The sequence below is a fragment of the Eubalaena glacialis genome, chromosome 14 (assembly GCF_028564815.1).
Source record: "Eubalaena glacialis isolate mEubGla1 chromosome 14, mEubGla1.1.hap2.+ XY, whole genome shotgun sequence".
NCBI classification, from domain to species: Eukaryota; Metazoa; Chordata; class Mammalia; order Artiodactyla; family Balaenidae; genus Eubalaena; species Eubalaena glacialis.
In genome coordinates, this window is record NC_083729.1 from 78484712 (window position 1) to 78497338 (window position 12627).

Here is a 12627-nt window from a genome sequence, read left to right on the forward strand (position 1 = left end):
AGTGTTGCTGGGGGTGCTTGTGGGAAGGAGATGGACATCTGGGCAAGGAGTACTGAGAGGGAATCTATCACTGCCGATCAATAGTTTGAAAGTTTTCAGTTCAAAAATGCTTTCCTTTAAGCCCTAGACATCTTAGGCAGTGTGGTAATTAGTCCTGGAGGTTAATATTTTGTCACTTATATATAGTTTTTTTTCCCCCCCCAAAAAACTAATTTTTTTAAAAACTGGCTTTGTTTAGATCCAATGGCCCTCTGCTGAGGCGTTCTCTCCCTCTCCTGCTAAACTGTCACGTACCAGCATTGGAAGAAGAGGCCTCTACGAGATTAGTTCCTCAACTTACCCTAAGTACTATTTCCACGACCGGGAAGAAGTCATTAAAGCCAACATTCAAAATCCCTTGCAAATCATTAAAATAGTACGTGAAAATGAACATATTGGATTTCTTTATATGATCTCTGCAGTGCCAAGATCTTCCACTGAGTACGACAGATATAATCTGAAGTGAGTTCTCTTTTATGAAGCAATTTATTTAGCAGTAAAAATTACAAATAAGATTGCAAATGTTATCCATAATCAATTGCATGTTAATGATTTATCTGATAAAATATAATTTGGGTTATCATCCAATGACAAATGAATCTTAATCACAACAATTTTATTTTTCCCATTTATCTTTACTTATAGACATTTTATAGACACTGCTGTGTTTCTTATATGTTTATATTATATTGATATAATTCTATTTATTTTTAATCGGTATTACAAATATATTTTTGATATTTTTTGATTACTGAGAAAAGAAGATGGCAATGTATAAAAAATAGATGATGCTTGATTTTTTTCACATGTCATTTCAGCTTTCCTTAATAGAGTAGAAATAAGGGTTTTTTGTAAGTAAAGTGAGCTTGATAATTTAGGGTATTTATATAGATTAATAATACGCACACACTCACATATACTCTCTATTGTTGCTGCTAAACACACATTTGTTGTTGAAATAATTTGAAGAGTCACCCAAATGTGTCTGTGAATTGCTTTAAAATTCAGCACAACAGGTAACAGGACTTAAAGATGATGCTGACCTTCCTCTGTGGTTGTTTAGTTGGGTTGAATGCTACAGTTGTTGATATGGTCTTTCCTTGAAGGTGACTGTAGTTGAGCATTGCCACCAAATTCTTTGAGCTGCCTTCCCCAGTCTCTGCTGCATAGGAAGATAAAAGTTCTTTCTAGGAATTCTCTTCTCCCTTACTCAGCGCTGTAGTTTTGATTGAGTCAGATAACACTGAAAACAACTCTCCTTCTGGGGAGAAGAAAAACATTTTAATCAAATTTTTAAATGATAGATTTATTGTAAACCTGAAAGAGCTTAACAGGAGTGAGAAACAATTTGTAGAAGGAAGAGAGATGCTTATGAAAATCATTCAGCAAAATGTATTGAGCACCCAATCTATAGCATGACCATTTCTAGGTGCTAGAGCTATATTAGTGAACCATCCAGATCAAAATTGCTGCCCTCATGGAGCTTACATTTTAGCAGAGGGAGACAATAGTTAATACGATACAGGAGTAAATGATACATAATGCTAGAATATGCTAAGTGTTATACAAAAAAATACAGTGTAGAGCAAAGGGGATTGGGAGTTCTTGGAAAGAGGTTGTTAATAAATTGGGGTGGTCAGGGTGGGCCTCATTGAGAAGCTGGCATTTGGACAAAGACTTGAAGGAGAAGGAGTAAATTATGTGCTATGGGAAGAAGGGAGAAGAGCTTTCCAGACAGCAGCAAAGTGAATACAAATATCCCAAGGCAGGAGCACATCTGGTATGTTGAAGAACCGAACAGCAGGCTGGTGTGACTACAGTAGAATGAATGAGAGGACAGACCACTGATGGCCTTGCCAGCTATTGTAAAAACATTAACTTTTACTGTGAGAAAAATGGAGAACCAAGGAAGAATTTCAAGTAGAGAAGTGCCATGATCTGAATTACATTTTGAAAAGGACCTCTCTGGTTGCTGTGTAGAGAATGGACTTTTGAGGAGCAAGTATTGGAACAGGAAGACCAATTAGAAGGTTGTAATTATTCACATAAGAGATAAACCAGGTGGTAGTGGTGGAGGTGGGGAGAAGTGGGTCAAATTCTGGAAATAATTTGAAGGTTAAGCCAACAGGATTTTTTTTTAAAAACTCAACTTTATTGAGATATAATTGACATGATACTATGACCCATTTTAAGTGTACAGTTTGATAAGCTTTGCCAAATGTATACATTCATGTAACCACTACCTCAATCAAGAACATTTCTGTCACCTGAAAAATTTCTCATACATACCCTCCACCGTGACCACCCCTCCCTGACACCTCAGGCAACCACTAATGCAATTTCTATCACAACATATTAGTTATGCTTTTTTAAAAAGAATTTCACACAGAGGGAAACACAGCTGGTTTTTTGTGTCCAATTTCTCTAGGATAATATTTTTGAGATCCATGTTGTTGCATGAATAAATTTCCTTTCCTTGCTGAGTAGTATTCCATTTTATGAATATACCATAATTTGTTTAGTCATTCAACTGTTGAAGGCTGGGTATTTTTCTTTTTTGTTTTGTTTTGTTTTTATTGGAGTATAGTTGCTTTACATTGTTGTGCTAGCTCCTGCTGCACAGTGAAGTGAACCAGCCATATGTATACACATATCCCCTCCCTTTGGGATTTCCCTCCGATCCAGGTCACCACAGAGCACTGAGTAGACGTCCTCATGCTATACAGCAGGTCCTCACTAGTTATCTATTTCATACCCAGCAGCATATATATGTTAATCCCAATCTCCCAATTCAACCCACTCCCCCATTCCCCCCCTGTTGTCCACACATTTGTTCTCTATATCTATGTCTCTATTTCTGCTTTGCAAATAGGTTCATCTGTACCGTTTTTCTATTTCCACATATATGTGTTAATATATGATATTTGTTTTTCTCTTTCTGGCTTACTTCACTCTGTATGACAGTCTCTAGGTCCATCCATTTCTCTACAAATGACACAATTTGTACAAATATACCACACCTTCTATATCCATTCATCTGTTGATGGACATTTAGCTTGCCTCCATGTCCTGGCTATTGTAAATAGTGCTGCAATGAACATTGGGGTGCATGTGTCTTTTTGCATTATGGTTTCTCTGGGTATATGCCTATCAAATGAATCAGTAGTACCAAGCAAGCTATATCAACACTTTACTGAAAGATATCTACCCTCCTGGGTAAAGAGTTGGAACTTTTAAAGGCATGTGCAAGAACAAAATATGAAACCAAATTCCATTTTTAGGTTAGCATCTGATCAAGAAGCTCAAGAAGCTAAGAATGCAAGAATACACAATTAATATCTAATGTCAAAATGACTCACTATCGCAGAATTGCAGTTTTACCAGCCTGTGTGGAAATTATTTATTCTATTTGGAACCAGAAAAGCAAAGGAAATCAATAATACCACTAGATCCACATGTTACATAACAGAGATGACCACAATCCAGGACGCTATTAAAGTTTTATTGCATATTGATGGATGTACAGATATTAATAACTGCTAGATAATAGCACTAGAATCCCTGAAGTGAAGTGTTTGGAAGAACTTTGTTCTGTGGGGCAAAAAAGCTACTGAGGTTGAAATATCAAAGGCAAATGAGGTATTATGGAAATACTTCTTGAAAATGTATTTTCCATGTAGAGTTTATTCTGATAATCCTGAGATTAAAATGCATAATACAATATTTTATTCACAAAAGAACTCCCATATGTAAATGTTTCTCTACAGTTATGAATTCCAAATTAAATAATATTATCAAAATTGTAACTATAATAAAATCCAAGCCACCACCTGACCTTCTGTTTTTAAGCTTTCTACAAAGATATGTGAGCAGAACACCATTATTTGTTGTTTCAGACTTAAATGCATAACTGATCCAAAGGAAGAATTTTGTCAAGAATTGGAAAATATTTTGCAAATGATTCAACTTTGTAGATTTAGTGAAGGATAGTTTTTGGTTTTACAGCTGGGTTACTTAACTGACATTTGAGTACCTGAATGAACTTAATAAAAAATATAAGAGCTGCCTGAAAACATATTAACACATACTGACAAAGATTAGGAATTCAAAGCAAAAATTCAACTTCAGAAAAGTGAAATTTAAAATGGCTTTCTCGTGATTTTTTTTAGTCATTGTTAAGAATTTAAATTTAAGGAAAAATTACTAAGTCAAACAGCATAACATCTGTGTGTGAGAGAAAGTGTCACCATTGTTTCTAAGGTACTTGATATGGAAATGTTTGGGTTTTAAATCAATTTGTCTTATCATAAGAAATTTCAACACTGCATTTATCAAAGGAAGAAAAGGAAAAGCTGTTAGAATTAAAGAATGATGGTACCTCTGGCGCATAATTTCAAAAGAACAAGTGATAAAAATTCTGGTCAGTGGAAAAGGGAGTTTCCATTCATCAGAGACAGAGCAATAAATCATCATCTGCCATTTGCTGTCTCCCACTTCTATAAAGTGTATTCCTTAGCAGTGGTGACTTTAAGAATTTGAACAGACCATTCATCATGTCTTGATTAGAAATGCAGTAGCTACTTCAAAAATTTATAGTCATAGCTGTGGTTGTTTATGAGCTAGACTTTATTTGGAAGTTTTATAAAATTCAGTATTGCATATTTCCCTGAATATTTTGTTTTATTTTTCTTATTATAATACAAAGAAATTATAATTAATGTCTTCACCAGTGTGCCTTATAAAATGTTATCACTGTACAGGTGTGTTAGAACATGCAAAGTTTGGGAAGCGTTGCTTCAGAGCAGGGGTCCCCAACCCCTGGGCCGCGGACCAATACTGGACCATTATTGGTCCGTGGCCTGTTAGGAACCATGCCACACAGCAGGAGGTGCGCGGCGGGCAAGCAAGCGAAGCTTCATCTGCAGCTCCCCATCGCTGACATTACCACCTGAACCATACCCCACACACATACCGTCCGTGGAAAAATTGTCTTCCACGAAACCGGTCCCTGGTGCCGAAAAGGTTGGGGACCGCTGCTTTAGAGGATGGTAGAACAGTTTTCTCCACATGAGAATCTGGCCTTTGGTTAACTCTGAAGCTCTGTTCCCCTGGTAACCTAATACAAGTAGAATGTCAGTTGTTTCTAGCCAACATTGCTTATGATAAAAATGACCCTGATTGGTAAATTATATCTGCATTGAGAAGAACTATAAATGAATTATAAATATCTGAAGGGGAGCCATAGCTTTGGACTTCCCATAGTGCGGCAGTTCTTTTTCTGGGCATGTCTCTGCAGGAACCCTAAAATGTATGCTTATAGTTATTGCAAGAAATATTGGCTCCTCTTAAGCCAGGGTGATTTGCACACCCATCCAATATGGATCTCATGTCCTTGCATCTGAGTTGTCACCTGGGGAGAGGATAGCTCGGGGGTGGCTATTGAATTGTTGCATGGAAAAGCAAGACTGATGCTGCCTGGAAGGCAAGAAGTAGTTCCTGTTCTAGCCTTCTAGGTAGAAGGCTGCCAGATATAGTCTATGAAAGTCTAATGAGCATGACCATTTAGTTGAATTGAAGGAGACTCTCTGGTAGGGCACTGTGTAAATATTTCTTTTTCATACTCCTGAAAAAGGAGCCACTGTGATATCTGACCATTCCCTCCCTAGTACATGTTTCCTCTTAGTTACACTTTTGTTTAATTTTCTAGGTGAAAAGGAGTTACTTATCAGATATTTTACCATTTCTGGTTAATCAAACCAGAAGCAAACCAAGCCATTTCTCTTCTCCAGTTCAGGTTAGATCTAGACGCATACTGAATCATGATATTGACCATAATCAAACAGATTGCGGTTTACAAATGTAAAACTCAGGAAATAGCTGACTTCTTTCCAGGCACTTGCTTGTTTCCCTTTGTCCAATAAATATGTTCAAATCATAATGATTAAAACTGTGTAATAATGAAAATAATGAGACAACTTAAATTTGCATAGGGCCCCGTGAGCTCATCTAATTCACCCCAGTAGCAGGTAAGGAATTGCTCTCTTGTTTGTAGAAATCAGGACGGGAGAAGGGAACAGGGTGGACAAAGACATATGTATGCATTCTAGCACAGCCTAAGCTGGAAACCAGCCTGACAATTGAAAAGGGCAGTGTGTGGACAGAAAGGAACTCATATGAGACAGGAGGAGGGTGCCACAAACACCCAGCAGAATAATTTGGATTTAATGATATAAGCGATAGGCTGTTCAGAGTTCTTGAGCAGAAAGGTCTCATGAGACAAACCATGCTTCTACAGTCTTAGTCCAGTGGATCTGTTTAAAAATGAACAGATGCATTTTCCATCACTGCAAGGTGTAACAACAGATAGAGATGCTGTTTGAAATAACAAATCACATTGAGATCTTATTGTTTTAGAAAAATCAAGAATTAATTCCAAGAGGAGAAATCATGTTTTTTAGGCCCCCCAGTAGATTTCCTTTGAGTTTTATCTGAAATCAATAATAACAGGACAATTGATGACCTACCACAATCAGCCATGCAATTCTCTCCACGTGACACATCCTTTTAGACATTAATAGAAGCCTTGAGTCTAAGTTTCATTTCAGATGGACAGAGACAGTTTCTATCGCAAAATAATTTGACAAGGGATTCCATGATTCTACATTGAGCAGCAAGAAAACGCTACAGATATTTTTTTTTCCAGTAAAGCATAGTTAAGTGTAATTTTATTCCAGACATTCTTCTCAGTCTGATTAACTTTCCAAGGATCTCTGTTTAGTTAATTGGGTCATAAAGTCATCTTCTTTATCAGCGAAGTAGGAATTTTAGAGCACAGCAATTGAGAAAGTTAAGTTCTCTTTTTAGGTCTTAAAGGAAGACTAATTTTTCTGGTTATTTCCTCAAAGAAAGGCCTTTATGGAACAAACATCCAAAGGAGACAGCTGAGGGAATTCCCTGGCGGTCCAGTGGTTCGGACTCCGTGCTTTCACTGCCAAGGGCCCAGGTTCGATCCCGGGTTGGGGAACTATCCCGCAAGCTGCACAGTGCCCAAAAAAAAAGAAAAAAATAAATAACAAAGGAGGCAGCTGAAGTTTGAGGCTGAATTCTGAATGCCAAGAGGTGCTGAAAAGGCAGCCATCACTTAGGAGTAGTGGATCAACTCCTGGAACAGTTGAGCACTGAGGTTTATAGTGTGAGGAATGAAGCACAGGAATCCAAGGAGTATACTTAGGGTTCAACCCCTCGGGAACAAACTGGAAAGTCTAAGGAAAATAGGATTCCAGAGAACTCGGCATAGGCCTTCTTAATTTTTGCAAAGCTTTCCTTGACCCTACTGCCCCTTCTGCCTACCAACTGGATTGGGCTAGAAGGAAATCCCTGCTGATCTTCAAGAGAAGCATTTCATTAGGGTAGTGAGGAACAAGCCTAGTTTTCAGAAACTTTAAGAAGGAATGGATGGAGAGGATATTGCCGTCATAAAGGAAGTTTAAGAGAAGGAAGAAGACAGGGGATTCTAAGTTAAATGGCAGCAGGGTTGAGAAAAAACTTTCTTTAAACTAAAGGGAAGCTTTCTACAAGTTAAAGAGAAGTTCTACATATTTTTAGATGCAGAGGAAAAGTAGCCAAATGCCAGGAGAGGTAGAAAAAAGTGATATGAAACCTCTCCACCTCTGTTTGGATGAAATCCTGAGAGATACACTCAAGGGGATAAAACACAGTGAAGGTATGAGATTTTCAAGTTGAAGGTACAAGAGAGAACTCACCTTGTCACCACCATGTTTTTGTTGTTGTTGTTTATTTGCTTTCAAATAAAGTTCAGTGGTTACAAACATTATTGTGTATCAGAATCACGCAGGGAACTTGTTAAGCTAGAATCTTTGAGTCCCATACATAGAGGTTCTGATTCTGTGTTGGACCCAGAAATCTGGATTCTTAAGCACCCCAAGTGATTTTGATGCTGATGATCCAATCTTTCAAAAAGACTGTCATGTGTTCGTCTGTCCTGTGCAGAGTAGAGATGTGTAGTAGAGGAAAAGGCTTAGTGGTTTGAGAATGAGAATCTTGAATAGGTAGGAAAATGTAAATAAAAAGGATTTCTTAGTGGCACTGAGCACCAATAAGTTAAAATTCAGTATCATGGACCACATCTGCCACCTTCTAGAAGGGCCTTTAGTAGCAGATAGATTCACACAGAGTGAGTTTTCTAGACACACACCAGGGCCACGGTGAGGTGTTTGTTCTTGCTTTTAGGTTGGTTTGATGATTGATGTTAATGAAACATCTGAAGTTAATTACAGTTTCAAAGACAAGTTGAAATCTCCCACTTTGTAGAGAATCACCTGAAGAATGTCCTAATTATATCTTAAGCTGTTGACAAAGAAAAACATTTTAAACATTTTCCATACACCTCACCAGCAACAGGTAATACCTGGCATTTTCCCAGATGTTTCTGGCGTGAGTCAACCAGAACACAGACAAAGAGTCAGGCAGTGGCATCTGGTAGGAGCTAAGCAAGTTGAAGTTCTTCTGTTATGGCACTGACTTGGGAGAGCGGCCTTCGAGACTCCCCACTCCACAGCACCATCGGCTCCCCCAGTTACCTTGTGTGCTCACTTGAACAGCTCTTGCTTTGAGTTTGCTTTCATTCTGGTCCTGTATGCCCTAATTTTAAAAATATTTTTCTTACTCAGTGTTATTAAAACAAAAATAGAAGTTAAAACCTAAAAATGATTTTTGCCAATGGTTCGTCATTTTTTGATTAACAGGCCCAAAGCATATGAGATTTTGTTCCAACCCCTTAAAAAATTTATCATGCATACGTACGTAAATTTGTTTACATACAACAATTTCAGGGATTTCACAGATGACCTGAAGGCTGTGCTCAAGGGCCATGAACTCCAGGTTCAGAATGCAGAGTTAAGGACTGTAAGAGAAAATAGATGTGGGAAACAGTTGATTTTCACTGGAGTGTTCCCGTCTAAGTTCTTATTTTAAGAAGTTTTAGAGAATCAGCCCTTTCTATTCTCATTCCTTTGTTTCCCACTCCTATCCTTGCTCCTGTTTTTATCCCGTTCTTGCTTTTCTTCTTTACTTGATCAATTTCTTATTATGGGTGAGGTTGAAGAATACCCTTGATGAAATAAACAATTTCTCATTAACGATTATTTTGATATGTGATAAACTGGACATTTTTAAGCTTAATCTGGGTTTTGATTCTAATCTTATCTAATTCATATTTTCTTGTTTTGATCTTTCTCATAATTCTGTAAATATTGGGTAGTGTAAAACTCTTTTACACTATTATTATTGAATAGTTTCTAAAGAATCAAAGATAAATAAAAACTTATTTCCATGTAGCTTTCATAAAAATCCATAATTGATTTTTTTTTGTAAAAATCACATAACTGAAACTATCAAGCATATTGCCACAGTTGTGAAATCCTTAAGAGCTATAATAAGTCCAACTGTTGTTAAAAAGCAGCTCCCTTTTCTTGAGTAATTTATTCAATCTAAAAGTAGTCTGTTAGAATTTTTTTAATTTTTAAATAATACTTGTTTTCCAGAAATGTTTTATCTTTTTAAAACAAAATAGTAATGCAATTGCTTAATTTTGTGTTGAATACTGTATTCACTTGCCCCAATTTTTATTTGTTCAAAGGGTTGTGAATTATGAGAACATCAGTAAAAATGACTACTATACTATTAGCAAAAATGCAGTAACACATGTTTATAATGATGATGTTGAATTTATCGAAATTGATCGATGGGAACAAGAATATCTATATCACAGAGAACTCACTAAGATTCCCATATTTTCACTTTTCCGGAAATGGAAGGCTTTTAACGTGTGGAAGAAGAATGTCCGCTCTAAAAAAATCAGTGGATGTCGAAAATCTCTACAAAAAGATCTGTTCATTGTTAATAATGTATGTATTTATTAATCATATTTTAAAAGAATTACTCACGGAAAAACAAAGTATTGGTATAGACTGTCCCTGAAATAGAATATTTCATCTTTCAAGAGAATTGACAATTTTCATCCTGTTTGTCACTTAAAAGTCTGGCAAACTAGTGTATTTCTACATCTTTTTTTTTTTTTTACATCTTTATTGGAGTATAATTGCTTTACAGTGTTGTGTTAGTTTCTGCTGTATAACAAAGTGAATCAGCTATATGTAATACATATATCCCCATATCCCCTCCCTCTTGCATCTCCCTCCCATCCTCCCTATCCCACCCTTCTAGATGGTCACATAGCACCGAGCTGATCTCCCTGTGCTATGCAGCTGCTTCCCACTAGCTATCTATTTTACATTTGGTAGTGTATATATGTCAGTGCTACTCTCTCACTTTGTCCCAGCTTACCTTTCGCCCCCCTCCACCATGTCCTCAAATCCATTCTCTATGTCTGCATCTTTATTCTTCTACATTTTAACTAGGGTTGCAAAACACTAAAGTATAACAAGAGAGTTGCACAGGTCCCCTTTATTTAGAAGCATCTTCAGAGGTTTGGATTCATGACCCCCTTTCTTGTTGATCAGGAAAGTTGTATATCCTTTTGAACAGAGCAGGCCAGCAAGCCCTATTACTAATTCTCATTTTTGAGACACTCTGGACTTTATGGTCCAAAATAATTTGGGGGCATGTTTTCATGGGCCAATAATTCCCAATGTCTCATACATTTTCTTCTATCGTGGATTCAGACAGTAGGGAAAATTTTAATATTTACTTTGGAGGAGGGGATTATCATGGAAAAAGAACTATTAAAGAGTATGTGGCCACATTTAAAATCTCTACTCACTCCTTGAATTTTGACTTGCAGTAGAAGTTTTCTATTTGGCCCCTGGGAATGAGCTGTAACCACCATTTCTGTCATGCTCAGAGTCCTCAGCTGTCTATTTTATGACACTGAGTCACCACCCTCTCACATCAGAAGCTTCAAGTTTGCTTTTTACTGGTCATTTCGTTCACTTTGCATATGGTAATCTGAAAGATCATTATCAAGACATCAGTCACACAATAAAGGAACATTCAAGGAATATGGCTCACATAGGTGTTAGTGCGAAACAGATATATAAGATGTACCATCTCAGGTCCTCCATCCCATCAAGCATTCTGGGTTGTGGAAAAGATTCTAATCCTTCTTGACATCGAACTCAACCCCTAGACCTCTAATTTCACCAAGGATCTATTAATCATTTGAACCTATTTTACTACCTTTTTACCACCTTTCATCTTTTACCATGTCTTGGACACTATACATTTCATAAATTTATTCCTAGGTAAGTAAAATAGTTCCTCTTGCATTTAACCTCTATCAATTCTTAAGGCTTTTTCTCTTTTTTTTAATGTGCTGAGAGTTGTCATTCTCTCTGCTCACTATTCATACCAATAGTGCTTTGGCCTTGACAATATTTTCTCTTTAATATAGCCCAAGCAGACTAGAAAGTTCTCATCATTTTAATCTTAGGTTGACGTAACTAATCGAGCCATTGTGTTGGTTTAAATATCTATTAGATGCTATCATTATCCACACACTTACCACTAGTCTTATATTTACAGTGAGTTAATTAAGGGGGCTGATTCTTTTAGACTATGTTGAAGGGATAAATGTGGAGCTGTCCTTGAAATTTTTCTTTTTATGATTATTTTTAGTAACCAACCCTATTGGCATCTGTGCTCACATTTCCTTATAACAACTTTATTGAAGTATGATTCATACAATTCATTTTTTTAAAGTATACAATTGAATGGTTTTAATATATTCATAGAATTGATCAACCGTCACCACAGTCTATTTTAGAACATTCCCACCATTCCAAAAAGAGTGATTAGCGTCACTCTCCATTTCTCCCCAACTCCCCCAGACCAACCCCTGCCCCAGCTCTGGTCAACCACCAGTCTATGTCTTTTCTCTCTTGATGTGCCTACTCTATACATTTCATATAAATAGAACCATACAATATGTGGTCCTTTGTGACTGGCTTTTTTACTTAGCATAATATTTTCAAGGTCCATCTATGTTGTAGCATGACATTTCTTTTTATTGGTAAATAATATTCACTTGTATCATATATATGTTTTATTTATCCATCCACCTATTGATGGATATTTGGGTTCTTCCACTTTTTGGCTATTATGAATAATGCTGCTATGAACATTTGTGTACAAGTTTTAGTCTAGACATATGTTTTTATTTCTTTGGGTATATACCTAGGAGTGGAATTACTAGGTCATCAGTAACTCTGTGTTTAACATTTTGAGGAACTGCAAAACAGTTTTCCAAAGCCACTGCACAATTTTACATTACCACCAACAGCATATGAAGGCTTCAGTTTCTCCATATTCTCACCATTACATCTGCATTTTTCATTATAGCTTTTCTCACTGGTTATGAAGTGACATTTCATTGTGGTTTTGATTTATATTACCCTGATGACTAATGATGGTGAGCATCTTTTCATGTGCCTTTTGGCCATTTGTATATCTTATCTGGAGAACTGTCTGTTCAGATACTTTGCCCATTTTTAATTGAGTTACCTGTATTTTACTATTGAGTTGTAAGAATTCTTTATATATTCTGGATAC

At 36.7% G+C, this 12627-nt stretch overlaps 1 protein-coding gene across 1 annotated transcript in view; it reads left to right on the top strand.

The window, feature by feature from the left end:
- The window catches only part of DNAH6 (dynein axonemal heavy chain 6), a 290936-nt gene that overhangs the window by 29752 nt on the left and 248557 nt on the right, over nt 1-12627 (top strand). Inside the window, exons 4-5 of the mRNA XM_061168664.1 lie at nt 239-501; nt 9698-9965. Coding sequence (XP_061024647.1) covers nt 239-501; nt 9698-9965 — 531 coding nt within the window. The remainder of the gene's footprint in view (nt 1-238; nt 502-9697; nt 9966-12627) is intronic.